The 21653-nt window shown below is 40.2% G+C and overlaps 2 protein-coding genes across 9 annotated transcripts in view; one reads left to right on the top strand and one right to left on the bottom strand.

Annotated features, from left to right (window-relative positions):
- glra2 (glycine receptor, alpha 2) overlaps window positions 1-11000 on the top strand; it is a 15784-nt gene extending 4784 nt beyond the window's left edge. For both annotated transcript variants that reach the window (XM_086220550.1, XM_086220551.1), the window contains exons 4-9: window positions 658-881; window positions 2243-2325; window positions 2417-2554; window positions 4103-4317; window positions 8236-8385; window positions 9399-11000. In XM_086220550.1, coding sequence (XP_086076676.1) covers window positions 658-881; window positions 2243-2325; window positions 2417-2554; window positions 4103-4317; window positions 8236-8385; window positions 9399-9671 — 1083 coding nt within the window. In that variant the 3' untranslated portion in view covers window positions 9672-11000. The remainder of the gene's footprint in view (window positions 1-657; window positions 882-2242; window positions 2326-2416; window positions 2555-4102; window positions 4318-8235; window positions 8386-9398) is intronic.
- The window catches only part of fancb (FA complementation group B), a 15017-nt gene continuing 2357 nt past the window's right edge, over window positions 8994-21653 (bottom strand). For 3 of the 7 annotated variants that reach the window (XM_086220539.1, XM_086220543.1, XM_086220544.1), the window contains exons 4-9: window positions 20936-21064; window positions 19481-19659; window positions 17674-18095; window positions 17355-17595; window positions 15758-16512; window positions 8994-9631 (exon numbers count right to left, since the gene is read on the bottom strand). In XM_086220539.1, coding sequence (XP_086076665.1) covers window positions 16101-16512; window positions 17355-17595; window positions 17674-18095; window positions 19481-19659; window positions 20936-21064 — 1383 coding nt within the window. In that variant the 3' untranslated portion in view covers window positions 8994-9631; window positions 15758-16100. Of the gene's footprint in view, window positions 9632-10258; window positions 11732-13773; window positions 13881-15757; window positions 16513-17354; window positions 18096-19480; window positions 19660-20935; window positions 21065-21653 lie in introns of those variants that run through there. The other 4 variants (XM_086220542.1, XM_086220541.1, XM_086220540.1 and 1 more) reach the window with 4 other exon arrangements.

The following is a 21653-nucleotide window of genomic DNA, read 5'->3' as shown; positions in this document are numbered from 1 at the left end:
GTCAATGTTTAAAGCAAAAAAAAATGTAAGAATTCACATACAAAGAGTGAACTGTTAAACTTATATCCCAGCTGATTGACCCTGTATATAAAAGATTATTCTGTAGAATTTCATAATATACAATATGTCAATCAGATACATTTAGTTGTGAATATATATCGTAATTTTAAAATGTAACTAATGATAACTTGCTTACTTATTATAAATAAAAGCCTCGGTGTGCAGTACTTCAACATACCACCAGGGGGCTGCAGCCCCCTCTTTGGGGAACACTTGAATTGATTTTTGTCGGATTAAAACTCATATTCACTCTTCATCCATGTTCACATTTGTCAAGTGCTCTTGTGTAAATATATGTACTTCTTAAGTTTACATTGATTTTGACATCATTTTTGCGATGAGTTGAATATTTTTGGGCAAAAAGAACAAAAGTCTGATTTGATGGCTTGATGCTTGGTTGCTTTATTTCTCCTTCTATATCATTGGAATTATATTACCATAATACATGCACCAATGCAATTTTTCAAAAGGCGTCATTAAAAAAAAAGTAGCTCTCTTCCAAACTGATGCAAATGTCTGATCTTCTGTCACCAGAATGCTGTCTCATAACCTCAGATCACTTGAAAAAATATGCAAAGCCGCTTGTCTTCTCTGCAGGATTACAGAGTGAACATCTTCCTGCGGCAGAAGTGGAATGACCCGAGGCTGGCATACAGCAAGTACCCAGATTCCTCCCTTGACCTGGACCCCTCCATGTTGGACTCCATATGGAAGCCAGATCTCTTCTTTGCCAATGAAAAGGGAGCCAACTTCCATGATGTCACCACAGACAACAAGCTGCTGCGCATCTTCAAGGATGGCAACGTCCTCTACAGTATCAGGTGAAGTGTTACACAAAAGCAACACTGATCAAAATTAACAAATAATTGCAGTTGCATAAGGTAGAGCTGGGAGATATGGAGGGAAAACTAGAAGAACTAGATATTCAGGAGCCCCCCCCCCCAATTGATGTATATCCCAATATCTCCCGGTCTTTCACAAAACTTTTCTTAAAAAATGATAAACAAGAAGAGCCCATTTTTACATTCATGAATAATCCTGAATATTTCGAGGCCTAAATAAAATCCAATGTGTTCCACCTGTGAGTCATGACTGAGTCTTTGGGAATAAATCTGCTTAGATTTGTACATCTAAATCGATGACCAACGTGATATCCCCATTCTTGAAGTAGGAAAATATCATTGAAGGTAATCACTGGTATTCCTTCCTTCCTAAGTTAACGTGGACTGGGTGAAAATGTGCAAGTAAAGTATTTCCTGCCAGTAATCTAAAATCCAGTGTAAAAATGCCATTGGTTTTTGGTTAAGGGGACTCATACGATGCTAACTTCCTGTTTGGCCTACAAAAATCCTCCCTGCAGCAGTCTGACGTTGAATCGAGAGTAACTGGACTTGTCTGATCCGGTTATAGCTGAGGAATCTATAGTCAGTGAAAAATTTGACTGCAGAATATCACCACAGGACATGTTCTCTTATTGCTTCTCTTATATTTCCTCTGGAACATCAAAGTCTGTCAATCCAAAGCAGGGAGTGTTAAATGGATTTTATCTCATTATGATCACTCCTTTGAAATGGCAGGATTCACAGAACTGCAGTACATCCCCATTTACCATGAGGATGTTTAATAAAGGCATTGGAGGAGATCAAGGTACATCTCAGCAGCATTGTTAAGATATCAGTGATTAAAAATGATCTGACTGTACACATTTTTTTTTGGGACTCTTTAAAACTGGCGTTATGAAACACTTCAAAACACGGACACCGGTCAGTCCCTAAATTGTACAAAACTCAGAATGAGGTATGAGAATATGTTTCATATCATTTCAATACAAAAGAGAGTTCCATTCTCCCCGCAGTGATGCGAGAAAAAAGCAGAGAACGTTTCAGTCCATTAAGGAAGCAGCTCAGGGCTTGAGTGGTGCTCAGGTGTGGAGGCAGACCAGGTCAACGGAGCCATGAAAGGTGGTTAGCTGCTCGCCGCATTCATGGGAAAAACGACAGAGGGAGTCGACCGCCGACCACGAGGCATCACAGAGACAATAAGTCGCAGTAATGAAAGTGTGATGGGAACCTGCTGAAGGGAATCGTGTCACACAAAACCAGCACTGACTGCAAATATACTGCAATTTAAAAGTATATTTTCTCTGAATCAAATGTATATTCATTGGTGTCCCACATTGTAGGTTGACCCTCATTCTGTCCTGCCCGATGGATCTGAAGAACTTCCCCATGGATGTCCAAACTTGCATCATGCAGCTGGAAAGTTGTATGTGTTGACTTTGCTGACGGTTTGCCTCATTTCTTTTTTGTTTGTGGTGCATTTATCTGAGTTGGATGCGTTCATGCTTTATTTCCAGTTGGCTACACCATGAACGACCTGATCTTTGAGTGGATGAAGAACGATGCGGTGCAGGTGTCTGAAGGGCTCACGCTGCCTCAGTTCATCATGCGGGAGGAGAAGGAGCTGGGCTACTGTACCAAACACTATAACACCGGTCGGTGGGCACAAACAACGTACCGACGCTGCTTGCAAACATATTCTTTGCTTTAATTAAAGTACAGACAGTTGCGCAATAAATGACACAGGTAAATGTAGAAGTATGGATTCTTCACCGTAGTAGAGTAAAAACAATCCAGTCTTGCGGCCTTTTGTGATGGATAGATTAATTAACAATATGACGCCATCATAAATATGACCTGATTTACGTGATATGTTCAAGACTAGCCCCAACCCCAACCCCAACCCCAACCCCAACCCCAACCCCAACCCTAACCTTTAATGGAACTGACCGAATGTGTTGCAACAAAAGCCTACAAACATAAAAAGGGACTATATAAAAAAAATAAAACAGTTATGTGATATATTGACCAACTTTACAGCGAGTCGTGATCTCATCACGTAAATCAGGTCATATTTGTGACGGCATCACGTTGTTAATTAATCTATCAGATCCTGATGCCATCACGAAAGGCCGTGAGACTCTGTGAAGTAAAAGAGTACAGGCTCTGAAATCCACTCAGAGTCTAAGCATCGATACCTCATGTCATTACCTCTGCGATTAGAAAGACCAGTTTTCAATGTCAGCAACAGTATTTTCTGTTCAACAAAAGAACACACTTCAGATCTAATGAAACTCAACTCAACTAAATGTGAAATAACTGGGCTGCTCTGAAAATGTGTGGAGTAAAAAGTAAAGATATTTGGGTTAAAAGGGAGTAGGGAGCTGTTAGAAAAATGCCACTAAAGTACCTGGATGCTGCTCTTAAAACCAGCATTCTTTTCCCATCCTCAGAGCCTGACAAGAAGAGAAATACCCTTTTCTCCTCTGTATGTGCATGACAGTGCTGGGGCCGTGGAGACCAGCTAGTTAGCTTAGTGTAATGAATGTTAGCGGATGGCAAATGTTAGCGTACCTCCATTAAAAGTCATCAAATACACATTACTCCAAAAAAAAAAGAAAAAGTGTTTGCCTGTATGAATCTAACCAGGGTTGTGGATGACATCAGCAATGAGATCATTTAAAATTGTGAGAAATCGTAATTACAGTACAGACTAATAGACCGAACTACTTTTTCTGACTGAGCGCAGTGATTTCATACAGCTCATCAGCAACAACAACAACAACAACAATAACATCAACAATGACAACAACGACTACCAAACAAAACATCTGTTAGACGAGAAGAGCGACTGTTGCTACTGATCACGACTGAGTTTGTAAGAGAAGAGGAGGATGATAACCTCTGGACAAACCAAGATCCCAACTAAGATCTTCTTCACTGCGTTTGACTTAAGAATGCTAACGCCTCCCATCCACTACCATTCGCTGTGTTCAGCCAACCAGCAGTCAGCTTGTCTCTGTGGGTCTCAGCTTCCCTCACACAAAGGCGAGAAGGGTACCCATCATCTTGTCTGATTCTGGGGAGAATGAAAAATGAGTGAATTTCACAAAAAGTTGCCATGTTCCTTCAAGTACAGTAAGAAAGAATTAAGCATTTGTCACATTTCCACAACTGTGTTTATTTTTCTCTTTGACACACAGGTAAATTCACCTGCATTGAGGTTAAATTCCACCTGGAACGCCAAATGGGTTACTACCTTATCCAGATGTACATTCCCTCCCTCCTCATCGTCATCCTCTCGTGGGTGTCGTTTTGGATCAATATGGACGCCGCTCCTGCCAGAGTGGCCCTGGGTATCACCACTGTGCTCACCATGACCACCCAGAGCTCTGGCTCCAGAGCTTCTCTTCCAAAGGTAAACAAGCTCAGAGCTTTGACACAGAATTGACCAGACTGAGGACCAAGTGCACTTTGATCATTTCAAATCCAAGCACATTTCAACCCCCAGCAGTTGAACAGCCTGCAAAAAGACATGCGCCAAGAATTGGATGCGTTTGTGAAGAATTATTTAGAATTCGATAAGGTTGGAGCTTAAAAATTACAATGGATAACATTTACACCTCCGGGTCAGTAGGTGTTGCTCTCACTTTTGCTGCACTAATCTCTTTTACTGGTTACCAGGTTGACATCACTAACCACTTAGGGTCAAAGCTGAAATTGTGGGAATGAGATAGACAGCGTATCAGGCGCACATTCTTTCGTGACGTTGTTACACGCTAAGAGTAACAGCATGAACCTGTCGTGATAGCAATGTGTTTATGCTTTTGGCTCAGAGATATTTCACAGTATGAATGTCTGAAATGTTCACAGTGATGAAGGAAATGAATCCTGTCAAAACTCTGCAGAAACCAAAGGATGAGTGGAATTGAAATACGCTGAAATCATGGCTGATTGGTCTTTATTTGGTGTTTGGTCAAGAGTCGGTGTCCAGGAACATGAACACTGACTTCTTTGTTGTCTTTATTTCATTACGCTGTAAAGTTGAATGACTCGATCCATGTCGGGCCGGATCACGCTGAGAAATGAAGTTGAACAGAATTTCTTTTATTTTCAGCTAGAGGAGCACTCAGTAGAGTGAATGCATCTGATAGCTTTGTTCAAATTTGGCCGCCAGGACGCAAGGATGAAAATTTATTGGTGGTCAAAGGTCAAGATCACTTTAACAGGAACACTTTCTCGGGCCATGTACCTGTAATGCGGTATTCTTAGTTTGCTTGCCCTAAAATAAGGCTTTTCAACCGTGATTCGGCTATTTTTAGTTGAGGCTTGTGTAGCTGAGCATTAGAATATGTAACGTTTCCACTCACCAAACACAAAGGAAGTTTTAGAATTGTGAAGGTGAGGAGAAAGTCAGCCCGCAGTGAGAGAGCACTTGAAGGTGGTTTAACCTGTAAGTAGAAGGATAAATCTCAAATACAAAAACTCAGTTTGTGTCTGATGTTCATCTCGTGAGAGAGGAGGCTCCTGGATTCCTATTATGAGCATGCAGAGGAAAATCTGTGCAGCCCAGGCCAGATATGACCTGGAGGAAGTACACAGTGGTCACATGACACACAGATGACATCTCCCAAAAAGTTGCAATGCTAATACTATGAAATATTTTAGTAAAAGCTCAGCTCAACATTGAAAGGTGAAAGTCTGGGGAGTCTAATATGCTTCAGCACAGGCTGGTGGTGTCATGATTTTGGGTTCCACGGCCGTCCCTTTCTCATTAAAGTGTTATCTTGGGAATAATTTGACTGAACTTCTTCAGATTTGGTCCAAAAAGGGACTCGAGGATGACCTGAAAATTTTTTTGACGGTCAAAGGTCAAGGTCACCGTGACAAGACATAGAACTGCGACGTGCTTTTTTAGTGTATGAATACTTCAGAGCAAAATCCTTTGTTTTTTTTTTATTATCTACTATATAAATCTTTTTTTTCTTTTTTCAATAGCTTCCACGTCATGAGACTCAGGGACTCTGACTCAGTAGCAGCCATTAATGTTATACTGTAAATATATCTTTTTATTGCGTGTTATTGCCTCTAATATTTTATATAATTTTTTTAGTGCAAATTCATTGTGTCCCCTTTTGCTACAAGGTTCGGTGTTTTGTCACTTTTCAGTAGTTTTCATTTCAAGGGACCTGGTGATTTGATATGAATATCAACTTTAAGTCCAGTCAGAAAATATAGGACACGCCTCTTTTTATTGCAATTTAGTTATTATTGGTATGTTTTATATCAATAATTTTACTTTTTTTCATATACTGTATGTCTCATTCACTTTCTCAGAATAAAAAGAGATGATGACTTTGACCATTCAATAGATCTGAATGGATTCTTTGTTATACAATCTCACATTGTTACAATGTGACTCTCTGAAATGAAAAAGGAATTACCTCATGATCACATCAATTTTGTTTTCAAACCCCAGTCAGTCCCAGGCCCAGGCCAAGGCCCAGGCCCAGGCCCAGGCCCAGGCCCAGTCTGAGCATAATTTCAAGCTATAAATTAACAAGCATCACTTTTTTTTAATAATACCTAAATTTGGCTTGTTTTGCTGAACTTTGACTAAGATCTGTAAATGTTCTTAACAATATTCAGTTAATATAAAGCAGAAGACCCAAAGACAAAACAATCTATCTACAACTTTTATCCGTTATCTCTAATGACAGCCTTTAAGAGTCTAATATGGGCTTTGTCAGCAGGATTCTGCAAAAGTACCAGTCTTATTTTCATAAAACTGTGTAGAGGGGTTGCTCAGGGGCCAGAGGAAGACGCCTTTAGAGTTTGAAGCAAATCCTGACATTTTTATGTAGGCGGTAGTGCCACTCCAGTGAAATAGGATTAAAAAATGTAAAGTGAATCTGGCTAAAGAGTAAACGTATACACCACTCCCCCACAGTGCCTCCAGTTGGATCTCCATCATGTCATAATGGATGGAAACTTCAGCAGAGACCTTAAACGCTGCTGCTACGTTTGCTCGATGAAGTCAGAGAACCATGTGACTTCTCTCAGTTTTTAATTATGTTATATTAGGTTTTTTTATATATATATATTTCATATGATTTTAAACCTAAAAATTGATGCACGAGACAAAGAACAAACACTCGAACACACACAAACCACTCAGAGGTGACTAGTCGACTGAAATAGGGGTTAATTAGCTTTTTTAGTGGGTTTACCAGATTTAATATAAGCCCCATGTACGTGCAGTTGGAAAGAGTTTAACAACTATTTAGAAATAGCTGAAGTGGGTTTATGCGGTGCTGCATTATTACATTACAAAGACGAAGGACCCATCAATAGTCCGTGTAAATATACTGTGCAGACAGAGGAAGAGTCTTATGGGATACAAAAGAGGAAAAATCATCTTTTATCTGACAGCTTTAAGTGCCCAGCAGTCATGTTCACGTATTTGTTTTGTCAAAGTTATTATTTCACTGGAAAAACCTGACTTTGGAGATGATTAAGCACACGTGTGCAAGGCCTGTTACCCTGAGGGATGCACACATTACCCATAGAAGCGTTGGCAGTAGCTTCTACTGAATGATAATAGATCGGCATTCGCATGTTGTGAAGGCTTTGTCGATGCACAGGGAGTTGGTTGTTCTTGATCAATCGCTATAGGGTCTCTAACCGTGTCTGAGCTTCTAACATGAAAGACACATATGGCGATAAATATTTAAAGAGAGGCTTTTGAGAGCCCACCTATTCAAGAATACACTAACTCAATATGCTTTAAGTGCCCTCAGAAAGCTGAGCTGTTGTGTTCCACATGCTAATCAGCTGTCACAGAGAGACGAGGTCACGCTGACGATGAGCGGTGAAAAGCTTTCATCTTCATCCTCACTTTTTCAAAAGAAAAAAAGATCAAGTGCGAACTAATATCTGTCGCTAATATAAGTTCTTCTTTCATTTGTTATTAAAGCAGTCATTATTCCCCAAACATCCCCTCTGTAATTGCGAGTGTCCAGTAGTTAAAGTTTACAGAAATAATGAGCTGAATAAAAGGAAAAAGTAGATCAGTCCAACCGTGTAGGAAGTTTTCAAACCAGCCCATTTATATTCTTAAGTGTGTGTGTGTGTGTGTGTGTATACACATATACATGGACATACATACATACACATTTACACACACAAACATATATACACACATATATACACGCACTATATATGTATGTGTGTGTATATATACACACACATACATATAATATATATTCACATAATACATATATTTATATGCATGATTGGAAGATCTAACAGAGCAAATATTTTCTCCTTTTTACAGGTCTCCTATGTGAAAGCCATTGATATCTGGATGGCTGTGTGTCTGCTCTTCGTATTTGCTGCATTGCTAGAATATGCTGGGGTTAATTTTGTTTCCCGGCAACAGAAAGATTTCCTTCGCTTAAGACGAAGACAAAGGAGGAATCACAAGGTAAAGTTGATCTCTAGAAAGCCAAATTATTTAGTCGCATCAGTAGCGGTGACATCTGGGACGGCACCATTATCATTAGATCCTACAATTCTACAGTTCTACAATTTCATTTTGCAGACCCTTTTGTCCAGAGCGACGTACAACACAAGCAAGAATTTAAGACTGTAAGGAAAGCTTTAGTAAGAACGACAGTGCATCGTTTGATTGGCTGCAGGTGCTGCCTAGCACCCCCCCCCCCCCCCCCCCCCCAACTGGTGACCATGTCCAAGTATCCTTGAGCAAGATACTGGACCCCTAATTGCTCCTGATGGCCCTGAGACAGACTGGTGACCTGTCCAAGCTGAACCCCGCCTCTCACCCAGTGTCAGCTGGGATAGGCTCCAGCCCCTGGGACCCTTACCAGATAAGCGGCATAGAAAATGGATGGATGGATGGATGGATAGATGGATGGATGGATGGATGGAAGTTGGAACTGATATTCCATTCTATCATTATACCAACAAAAACCTCCATAGTGTATGAAACCAATAGAACCCAACCCTAATCTCACACCTAATAAATTAATTATTTTTTATGTTTTGGGAAATCCTGATATACTGTGTGGATATCAATACCAGTGCTAAATATGATATATTAGCTAATAGCCGATACCAATGGATTTGTTTATGTTGTTTTGTTGATCTTTATTCCTCTTTTGTTCCAGGAAACAAATCATCGTAAAAATGTTTCGACAATTTTATAGCGTTTAAGTTATTTCTCACTGTAGGTTTAATTCTTCACATTTCTCAAAGATGAATACAATCTTTCATTTTGACACATGTATTATGAATTCCATATGTGCAGATCGACGTATGTTGTCAACGCTATTAGATGATATGGCACGCGAAAAAATCGATGCATCTGAATAAATCACGTGATGATGTCAAGTCAAGCAGATGTGCAGCTTTAGAGAGAGAGAGAGAGAGAGAGAAAAAAAAAACAAGTCCGTTCATTTTGCCACGTGTTGTTTTCAGGATGATGAAGGCCGTTTTAATTTTGCTGGCTACAATATGAGTCAGTGTCTGCCAACGAAGGATGGCTCAGCTGTGAAGAACGCCGCTCCAGCTCCGAACCTCCAACCGTCAGTCCCAAAAGACATAGACACCCCCAGGAAGAAGTTTGTGGACAGAGCCAAGAGGATAGACACCATCTCCAGGGCCGCCTTCCCCCTGGCCTTCCTTATCTTCAACGTCTTCTACTGGGTCACCTATAAGATCATCAGGCATGAGGACATCCATAAAAAGTAGAGGCTTTGACCCTCCCCGTGTAACATTATACTTCTCATTTCTCAGATTGAGAAATGCACTGAGAGGTGCAGGGTTGGTGGTGTTCTTTCAGGGATCAATGGGTACAATGTCCATGCATCATACAGTAACGCTCATGTTCTGATCTAGTGAACTACGCTTGAGACACAGATGCTTTTTTTTTTGGTGTTCAGCTGCATAATATTTTCTGACTAACAAAAAAAAAAGAAAAAAAGGTTTTAACTCAAGGCTCAGTAACATTCTGGAGAAGACGGACCAAATGTTTTCGAAATTTGCCTTGTCGTCTGTACAACCAGGAACAAAGAAGCATTCCACGGATTTGTAATTGTATGGTAGCTTAGTAAGACTTTTTTGGTCATTGCAAAAAAAAAAAAAAAAAAAAAAAAAAAAGTATTTCTATCAAGGATGTTTTGTATTGTAAGATCGTCATGTCACTCTGTTTCACACAAAACAAAGCAGCTAGCATCAAAAATACACAAAGCAGAAATGTCACAGATGCATCCTTCAAACATTAGGCAGCAGCACGCTCTGGATTGGATTCCGCATTTTTATGAAATAACTGAGGCCTTAAAGATTACGATGAGACGAAGTGCTACGCTTCTATTATTTCAAGGATCTCCTCATTATTTAGCGGTCTGTCAGCGGTTTGAGATTTTCTACCTGCTTCCAAAGGTACTTCATGTTGATTCCTTTAATTGTATTATAAATTGACTTCACGAGGTCACGTAAATCAGCGTGATGTGATACGGACTAAATTTCTTTAGTAAATCATCAAATAAACTGCCATGCGTTTTACAGGCTTGATTCATTATTCTGACGGGTGTACAGGCGAGCCTTCAAACTGTGAACATGCACGGCATTACTGTGTTGTCATATCCACACAAATTAATTTATATTCCAGCTAAATACTCTTAGCTATGGTTTTAGACTTTGAGACTATGTTTTTGTAGCTTTAGTCTGATGAACTATTTACTGTAATGGAGGAAAGCTTCTGTTTCTAAAAACAAGTATATCTTTCTGTAAATTCCTTCCACCTCTGTTGTGGACTGTGACCGTTCACTTGCTGTGTTGTTGCTGGATGGAGACATGAGTCTATCAGCGGCTTCAAGGACTGCAGGACATTCGTGGTGAAGAGCAGCTAGCAGTTCTTGCACTAATGTGGTGAAGAGCTTCTTTGTAGAATGCTGTTCCTGACAAAGGTTGTTTACTGGCCTGTACATCAATAAAATTGACTGGGTACCATATTGACTTCATTTCCACTTCTCCTGTTTTGTGTGACTTCCACTTTACCTAGAATCAAAGTGGCCATAGAGAGAGACATTTTGTTTTCAAAGAAGTTGTTCCCATGCTTTGATGAACTAGTGCCCACCAAATAAAACTCATTCCCACGTTTTGATTAAATTGGGTCCCGAGACAATAAGCAGTGCTTTATTTAATTTGTGGCCATAGTATGTAAGTCATTAGCCCGATTTATTAGCGACAACAAGATAACTTGTTCCCACACTTTAATCAATTTGTCGTCCCAACATAGAGATGATTCTCTCTATTTGAGTAATTTGAATTTAATGAATTCAACTTGTTCCTATGCTTTTATTGTTTGTGGTCACAAGATGTAACTAATTCTCTTATTCCCTTAATTCCTCATGAGATAGAATTTGTTGCCACGATGTGATGAGTTAGAAGCCATAAGATATTAAATTGTTCTTATGTTTTGATTTATTTGTGGCCTCTTATCAAAGTGTGGAAACAACTTATGGACAAAAAATAATGTTTTTTTGTTTTTTTTTTATTACTTCTCACAACCCTTAAAAACTGAAAATAGGGCACAGACGCACACAAATGCATTTTGTGCCCAAAGTAGCCCACAGACCAGATCAACAGAAACATAAAACAGTCTCCTCAACTCGTAAATCAGGGTGATGACCAGCCGGGTGGCTGGGGGTGATCCAGATATGATCTGACATTGGGCTTCCATGAATGCATGAAAATGTTCTTCAACACGGGTGTGTGTGGTGATTCCATGAGTTGGGGCTCACCTAAACCTAACAATTCAAGAGAAAGGTGTGTTAGATATATGTGCAGGCTAATAATCAGGTTAGTATTGGATAACTAATATCCACTAAGAGCCTGGAATGACCACAGCTCTTCCTGTACAGACTGATATGTGATGATTATATTATCCTGGTAACAATGTTATTCATTAACACACCGTGACCAGTAAACTGTATTTGAGATAAACGCGTCGCCTGCGGTAGGTTTACTGAAGCTGCATGAGTCATCCAACTATCTTTTATGCCCAAAACACAGGGATTATAAACTAATCAATAATACTAATCCTCACATAGGAATTTCATCAATTTCACCCACACAGCCACACATCACCATCTACTGTTATTGTTGTTTCAATATGCAATCAAATTCTAGCACGATGGTGTATGAAGGAAAATGATGTGCAGCTTATAATTGCGTTTCAGACTGAAACAACTTTCTGTCGTTAATTAAGGTTTAGGGAGGGCTGCGCTGTGAGGTCTGAGAGAGGCATGAGATGAGGGTTGCCATGGCAACTGCACAGCAATCAAGAAGGCTACTATGAGAGAAAAGTGGGGAAATGTGATAGTTTTTAACAGTGTTACATTATTATTGCCTGCACGCCTGAACATGTACACTGCAATAAATCAAAAAACCTATTTCTAAATTGTTTTTTTTTTGATGGGGTTTAAAGTGATACCCTACGACTGCACTGTCATCCTTCGGTTCCTTTTTTGTTAAAGCTATTGTGTGTAACATGCATCACAAATGAGCTGCATTAAAACTGTGGTTAAATTGTTCTGGGAAACACACAACACTGTTTCGTTATCAAAATTTGACCTTTTTGATCGAAAAACACTTGGAAAGTCCAGAGGATCCACATGATTCAGCAGAGCTTTAAGAAACCCTTTGCTTATCATGGCAGATGATCCAGTCTCTATGAATTGTCAGATACACACTCAAGACTGTTTACTCGATGAGGTTTTAAGGGAGAAGGAGGTATGATGTTACTGAATGCTTCAGAACCCAAGATGGAAGGTGGTTTGATGAGCGTTAGACAGCCTACACCTTTACTGTTCACGCTCTTGATTCAAGTTATCAAACTGGCACATCATAGATGAATCATGGTCATGTGTCAACCGTATCTGAGTAGTATTCCCCGCAGGGCTTTCGTATTCTTGTGTACTTAGTTATATAATAAGCTAAAGGTGCAACCTAGAACTCATGACTTACATTTGGCGCCTCCAACAAAATTGAAACAAAAGACTTTTTAATGTAAATATTAAAATCGAATGTGTCCAACTTCTTCGTGTTGGATGTGTTTAGTGATCCGGTGTAATAGTGTAAGTGGCAGCGAGCTGCAACACCGTATATATAACCAATGACCTCCCCGCTTGTTTGACCTTCTGAGTTCCAGAGTCCGGTGACAGTGACAGCCTGTGACCCCATCTGATCAATAAATTGAGTGCAAGCAAAGATCAGGCAGTGCGCTCATCAAACAGCATCAATATTAATGGTTGTCTCAACTCGATTTTATCATTGGACCAAACTGAGCTTTAAATGTACAAAAATGAGTAAAACCGCCAAAGTTAAAGCTACATTTTATAGATTTTTGAGCATCAGTGGCCTCTGCTGTATACTGTTGCATTCAAATTCAAAAATAAGTGGACTACTGCACGATTGTAACAAATTACGAAATGAAAAAGCGGATTTTGAGTGTCCAAGATTATAAAAAAATAAGCCCAAAGCGCATGTATTAAGTGACTGTTACCCTGACTGAAAGCTGAAATGCACGGCGTCCATCCTACCTGTGCAAGTCAACATAAAATCATTCTAATCAGTTGGAACTGCAACATTGGCCCAATTAGTTTTCCTCATTCTGCAATGATACAGATTCGTTTTTTGCTGTGGGGCGGACAGGACTACTTAAATCTAACTTCAATTCCGCCTGTTGACATTGTGCATCCCATGTATATCAGACATAATAAGGGTTTCATTTATCTCCTCTCAGCTTCCTCCATATTTATGCCCTGTACAGTTCTATAAAGAGAATTACCAGCTAGTTGTCAGTGCCTGAGAGCAGCAGAGTGCACCTAGCAGGAGGTCAGTGCCTGGTCACCCTGCTTCGTGCTGGAGGAGGCGTCACAAAGATGTACAGTTTTCCTAATTCACAAATCAGTATACCGTCAAATTGATGTTGAAATGACATTGTTGATGTTTAAGCTAAAAAAAGCTGAGGCATGACACTTACTCTCTAACAAATTATTAAGAGAATGAATTAAATTTACAGATTCATAAACAAACCTAAAGGACGGAATTAATATTTTGTGAAAAAACTTATTGCTGATACGTGGATGAAAACATCATCTCTAAAACAATATCTATTTGGTTCATGTGAAGCTAAAACTAGTAGCCAGGTAGCTTAGCTTCGCAAAAACACAGAGACAAGGGGAAACTGCGAGCCTGGCTGTGTTTGACACTATAACACACAATCTCTCATTTCTATCGCCTTGAAGAATGTTTGTAAAACGGGAGCTTATGTACCATGTACTATTTCTTCACTGTCCCCCATGCTCAGTTTTTATGCTAAGCTAACTGGCTACAAGACAGCAAGTTAGTGTGCCAAATGATTCTTTTGATTGCAAGTTCTTTTCAGCAGTAATATTTGCAAACATAGAAATCTGCTATATTGGATTCTGATCAGATAACACAGCTTTAAAAAAAAAAAATGCTGTGTATTTATTTTCACCTCCAGGTTTACAATGTTTCCTATCAGCAGCAATATTTACACACCTCCTCGTGCCCCGTTCAGACGGAGGGATTTCAGCACAGCCTCGGTCCACCACTCAGACTTAACAGAAGAGGCGAAACCGGGATGACTAACCAATATATTCAACTCTGGGTGACAGTCTGAGATTTAGAAGAACACCGATACCACAGAATTTTCCTTTTGTCATGGTGATCTACCTCCCTCTGACCACTTAACTGCCGTTACTTAATGTACTTCACAATTCAGCTGCGTCACCAGAAGAGACAGAGGTGTTTGTCTCACAGCCAAGAAGGTGGGATGGTGCGAGAGGGATTAAAGGGAAGTGTTGATGTGCGATGGACTTGAATGGTGACAGAAATCAGGGTTCAGACAGTGTGTGTCTGGCAGCCTGTTGGGCCAAAGCTTGTGAAGTTTTCCAAATATATTTCTTAAGACAAATGTGAATCTTTTGCCACACAATCACTTAAGTAAATATTAATTTGGACCAATTATTCGCAAGCTACATATCTTGAACAATCTGACATTCATGTATTTTTTTAACACCTCAGCAACAGATGCGACTCCTCAGAAGTGTTACCGGTACTCTGGTTTACTGCAGTGCTGCTGAGGCCATTTTCAAACTAGAAAACAGACACTTGAAGGGAATGTCGTGCGAAGGTTATGAAACGGATGAAAACCTTTTCATGCATCCTAAAAATTGGCACAAAACTTTCAAATAAGCCCACAGCCACTTAGGAGTCAAGAATTGTATACGATGTCACACCAGTTGTGTGCTTGTCATGCAGGATCTTAGAAAAGATGTTACTGCATGTCACTGGAAAAAGACGACGGAACTACAATTGGGGGAAATTTGATTTTCATGGGAGTGGCTGCTGAGGCAGAACGTCCCGTTGAAGCTGTGGCTGACCTTTAGGAAGATACATTAAAGGTGCGAAACAGTGGGAGTTCATCTCTCCTCAAAAGCTGTGACCCTCCAAAAAAAACAAAAAAAATAAATAAAAAAACAAAATGAAATGCACGTCCGCAATTTCTCATTCCCCACTGGGCTGAAAAAAAAAAAAAACACCTCCCCAAACATTTTCACCGCTGGTCAAGCTGCTACAGCCCTCGTGTGTCCAGCAAAGACTTGGTGGTATTAAGTAGCGTTTGATGTTCTCTGCGCAAGACTGACATTTTAGCGAACACCGCTGACAGCATGTGCAGTATAATAGGGGAAGCAGCACCCGAGGACTTTTCACAGGAAAGTAACTGAACCATGAGGGAGACGTACCACTAAAAGCTTTCAGTCAACTACAGCAGCTGTAGAACTCCTCACTCTCCCATCAACTGTTGTCTTTATTCATAACGGCGTCAAGATGAGAGAAGCACCTCCTGCTGCATAGCAAACAGCAGCTGCAGACTTGAAGGGGAGATTCTGGAGACAGAGCGAAACGGGACATGAACAGAAGACTAAGTAGTGCTAGATGAAACCTGTGGAACCAGACAGTCTGCAAAGAACAGGTGGAGCGTGTGCTGTCAAACTAGGGGCAGCAAAAACACTCATTACATTCATTTCTACGTACTTTGTTCATCCAGGTAACAGATTTTGCAACCGAGTAAACACGTGCAGCATTTCAGCTGAGCAAAGACCTCTGCGTCTCTACAAGAGCTGCCAAGTCCCCATCGAGCTGGACTTCGCTCAGCCTTTGGATCAGTTTGCGATATCTCCCTGCATCCAAAAGTGGTCTTAAACTCCTTCTACTCCGCTCCACGTCCCGCTGCCACACTTCTCTACACCTCTGGAGCCCCTCCAGAGAACCTGGCTGCAGGGTTTCCTCAGGGCCTGGGCTCAAACTCCCCTTATCTTCCTGCTCTCCACATAGCAGTGATGTCACAAGCTCTTGGAGGGAAACCACCTCTTTTTCCAAAGCCAGAGAAAATGTTTGAAGTTCTCCCCGTTCGCTTGGACCTTTTACAGGCTTGATGGAGCAGGAAACGGGTAGGTAGTCCAACAGGGAGTCCAGCAGCTGGAGCATCTGTAACTGGCTGCAAAGGAACAGTCAGCATTTGAGTATAATTACATGCTGTAAAATGATTCTAATGTTTTCTTTCTTGTTGGTCATTTGCAGGTGTTTAAGTGGGCCTGCTTGCCAGATTATCTTTCCTTTGATATAAAGTGGAATCAGTGTTTCTGTGAACAGTGGAAAAGGTCAATGGAAATGGAAATCCCTCAATTATGCAAAAAAAAAAAAAAAAAAGTTTTTAAGCTCTCTTGAGAAGGGTTTTGCCATTTCTGATGGAAAGCCCCTCTGGAATTTCTGATCTTTAGGATGCAGCGTACCCTGAACTCACATGACTGGTCAGCTTTTTCTATTGCCACAGTCTTCATGGATATTCCCAAACTTTGTCTGACTCTCCGAACAGCGTGACACATAGCAAAGGCAAGCTGGAACAAAAAATGTTAACATGCCAAACTGAAAGTAATTCATCTTGGCTGGAGATGGCTTAGATTAGATGACTCTTCCTTTACTCTCTGTTAAACCAAGGGTGAAGTTGTGGATACTGCCATCTTCTGATGAAAATACACACCGCCTAGTCAACGATTCACTCCAAACCCAGTTGATTGAAACAGACCTAATCAGCATTTTTTGTAAACATTTTGAGGCTTTGCTTAAAAATTCATGCATGACACTGGGCCAACTTTGAATTGAAAACCGAGCCCTTTTTGACCTCTCTTTGTTCTTTTGAATTAAATTCTTCGACACTGTCTTGTAGTTTGAATACATCTATGACGCAGCAACATCTTTTCTTTTGTAACTACCACTGTGGTCATTTTCTTTAGGATCTGGTACCATGAGAGACAGAGATCAGTAATACAGCCATCTTACCTGGAGTGGACAGACAGTTCCCCCTGGAACGGGGTTATCTGATGCCAGTGCAGCAGCATGACAGCAGATGGTCCTGAAGAATTTAACAGCAGATACTGAGGGCTGACTTCTATCCTCATGCAACCTTCTCTTTTATGAATCCAACCATTTATATCACCCAGGCTGTGATCAGGAGAGTCTATGTGGAAGACCCATTGATCCAGCATGGCAAACAGGCTCAGCAAGTCCTCCTCAACCTCATCTGAGCACAAAAAAAGACGATAATTAAAAATCAATCAAAATCAACGTCTTGAGTTCTGAGAACGTTGACCCACTCTACCTGTTTTCAGCTCAGGGTTTTTCAACAGTTGGGCAGTGAAATCTCCACAGATATCTAAAGTGACTTCACCACAGCACCGGACAACCGGTGTTGGGTTGCTCACGAGGGCAAAAGCATCTTTTCTCTGGACATAATGGAGCATGACACGGCACTTGACACAGCCAGAGTTCAACAGAGGTGTCAGCCTGGTCACAGCAGTCACAGCCAGTCTACATGTGTTGAGATCATGTGGTCTACCGGCGATGCGCTGCTTGCTTCTTTTGGCTGCCGGCTCTGAGAATGGGGAGGCTGAGGAGGACGATGATGATGAGGAAGGGCTGGGCGCAGGGAGCCAGAACACTTGGCTCTGGGTCTGGATGACTGCAGGCGTTGAGCTCTGGCCCGTCTCTGTCAGGATGGATAAGCTCACACTGGCCGATGGTCTGGAACAAAAATAACACATCACTAACAATCAGGTATCACACGTTCAGTAGGTAATCAGGCTGGATCTCAAATACCAAACACCAGATCGTGCATGTGTGTGTGTGTGTGTGTGTGTGTGTGTGTGTGTGTACTGATTAACAGCACTATCTTCAGGTGGGGAAATGACATCAGCTCTCAAAAGTGCACCAATCACAAGAGCAACATGCAGGCGCTTGTTTCAATCATACTCTAAATTGAGCATTTAAAAAAAAAAAAAAAAAAAACACAGTACAGATGGATGGAGAAAGCAGATAGTTTCTTGTTACCACAGAAGGATGGTCATCGCAACGTTGTTGCCATGGCGACCAGCTGGACAACCTGAATCTGGCTCAGTAAAGTTCACATGGAGATAAAAGCCATCAAAAAAGGGACATTAAACTTACTAAACTATAAAGGAATCTATGAAAATCGTATTAATATTACCTGCCGGCTAGAGAGGAGTGCTTCTGACTTGTCAAACTTACTAATGCCTGTAATAGTAAATTCATTTAGCTCTGATGCAATATTTGGACAGTTCTCTCTTTGGGACTCCTTTTTTTTTCAACCCTAATAATATATATTTTCTCTTTCCCCCTCTATTATTATCATTGGTGGGTTTGGGGAGATATGGATTTTTTTGAGAAGTTTAATTAAAAGAAAAGCAACGTTTGCATTCTTCTCCCTATAAGACCTGATACGACATTCACATCATCTGTTGGATTTTAAAAGACATTAAATGAACAGCAGGGAAAAGCCCATTCTTTTTTTTTTAACAAAGAAGTCTATGTTCAAAGTTTTTTAAGCCTTTGCAGCGGCGACAGACGCAGGCTGGTGATGGCGTGTTTACGGGTCGTTTGTCCATCCGTCCCTATATGGTTGCTGCAAACATCCACAGGGACTCAAGATTGAAATGACAGGATTTAGGCAGTCAAAGGTCTCTGTAGCTCCTTCCACAGAGACTCCACGTTAGTGCCCCAGCACCAGTCCCAGTCCCAGCTACATGTTTACTCCACAGTGACAGGGTTCTGAATAAGTTACTCGGCTGTCCCCTTCACGCAACTGTTGCAATGGCGCTGCTGCTACACTGGCTGGTGGATCAGAGGCGCAACAATCTGTTCCTCTATTCTGTCTTCTACACAGACGGCGAGGAGTAACGGCTCCTAATATTCCTTTTAGTTGACAAAGAGGCCATATTTTTTTCTAACTATTTTTTTGGTTCAAGTGGATAAAACGTGCTGGATCTTCACACATTCCCCTCATCGCTGATAAGACACTTTAAGCATGTGTTTATATGATGTCAATGTTATATATATGCTTCACTAAGAAGCTATACAACTCACTTCAATGAAAATAAAATTGTGTTTACACTGAGCTGTCAGTTGTTAGTATCACTCCCACAACCATTCGGTCCCCAGCGATACGATGCCACAGCTTGTCAGCTTGAGGTTTTGAAGACACTGCTGGCACATCTCGGGTCTCGTCATCGCAGGCTTCATCCTTTGACTCATCATCATCATCACAGTCCCAGAGAGCAACAAGGCCTTCCTGGACAGAATGAACAAGGACTGTAATCAGCAATGACAAGTGTGTGACAGCATTAGCAGCAGCAGCAGGTTGTGTTAGACCTTGAATTTCAACAAAGGCGTAGAAGTGGTGGTCTATGATCAGGAAATTATAATACAAGTGTTGAAGTGACTTTTCATTCTGTAAAAATGCTTTTTGCCTGTCAAAAAAAAAAAAGGCTGATTAGTACCACAGACAGTTTTAAGAGCGCGATTCTAGCAGGTGCAGCAGGTTTGGTCGTAGCTGTTGCGGTAAACGGAGCACAAGAGGCATTTAAAAAATGTAAGAGCACCAGTTGAAGACGAGGGGGGAAAATTGCTGGTGTTTGTTTTTACTGCCTACATTTTATCTTGCTTCCTTAATGCCTGTGGCAGCTTTATAAACACTGGCTGTCACAGCTTCATGTCAGATGTCATTTCAGATATGACAGCGTGGCAGCATGAGTGACGAGTGCCGCAGCACATCGAACTAACTGGGGGAGGAGCGGGCGACTTGGAATAATACACCCACTGCCTTTAAGTTAATAAGTTGTATACAGAAACATACTGCCACCTGAGGAAGCACAACAAAAACCCTCTGAATTTAAATACATTTTAATTCAGAGGGTTTTTGTTGTGCTTCCTCAGGTGGCAGTATGTTTCTGTATACAACTTATTAACTTAAAGGCAGTGGGTGTATTATTCCAAGTTAATAAGTTGTAAACAGAAACATACTGCCACCTGAGGAAGAACAACAAAACCCTCTGAATTTTAATACATTTGAATGAAAAAAGGGCCCTTTTTCAGAAATATAAGATAATTGTGTTATCAATTTGGAAAAAAAACTAAAAATTCCTGCTCTGTCAGTTTGTTGAGAACGTCTTCGTCGATGAATGAAAAGTTCGTCATTATTTCAGATGAGCTGGGCCAGAATTCAATTTCTTTTCCCCTGAATAAAAACATCTCATGAATTCAAATTATTTTTTTATTCTCATTTGAATGTAATACACAGGCCTAGTTGTATAGCTTTAAATTCAAATTAAGAAGTTTTATCCAGTTATACATATACACACACACACATATATACATACATATATATATATACACATATATACATATACATATACATATATATACACATATATATATACACATATATATGTGTGTATGTATAACTGGATAAAACTTCGTAATTTGAATTTAAAGATTATATATATATATATATATATATATATATATATATATATATATATTTTTAACGTGATTGTATACCGCCGTACCTGCTCATGCTGGGTCATAACTGGCTCTCGCTCCGAGACCACATCCGTCAGGACTCCTATTGACTGCTGCAGAACTCTTTCCTTCACCCTCACTTCTTGTTGAAGCCCTTGAAGCACGGTCAATCCACTCTAAACGAAAGAGCAATCAACTAAGAGTATAAATAATAAATTGAACCTATGCTGACAGCAAACTTGGCTCCCTTTCCAGAAGTCAATCCACAGAAGGTCCGTCATCATTGCAGATCATTGATTATGCTGGTATTATAGCATTATTGCTGCTTTTTTTTCTTCTGCTGATCTCAATAGGTTTTATTGATTTTCATTACAAAGGTAGGCAGTGTCTTCTTGTTGTAACTCTTAAAATATCTAAAACAAAAATCTCAACGGTAAACTTTTTGAAAAAACAATTTTGAAACAGCAATACCGCTTCAAAACATACCAAAAAAAAAAATACAATTATAAAAAAAACAAACTTTTTCCTTGATTACGACTAGAGAACAATTATTAGTTTTATACGCCTAAATGCTCTGAAGTGGTCGCTCCTGGAAATATACAGAACTACTAACATTAATGTAGTTATTCAAGTAAGGAAATCACACATCACTTGGAATGAAAATGTCTAGAATTTACTTAAAGTACCCCAAATAGTAGAAAATGATATTTCTGTGTAAACAAAATAAATTATTTTGAGTAATGTCATGAGAATAGCAGTTCATGA

Source organism: Aulostomus chinensis, chromosome 12 (genome assembly GCF_037954235.1).
Source record: "Aulostomus chinensis isolate RoL2024-O1b breed Wild chromosome 12, RoL_Achi_v1.0, whole genome shotgun sequence".
Taxonomy (NCBI): domain Eukaryota; kingdom Metazoa; phylum Chordata; class Actinopteri; order Syngnathiformes; family Aulostomidae; genus Aulostomus; species Aulostomus chinensis.
This window is presented reverse-complemented; position numbering and strand designations above follow the sequence as displayed.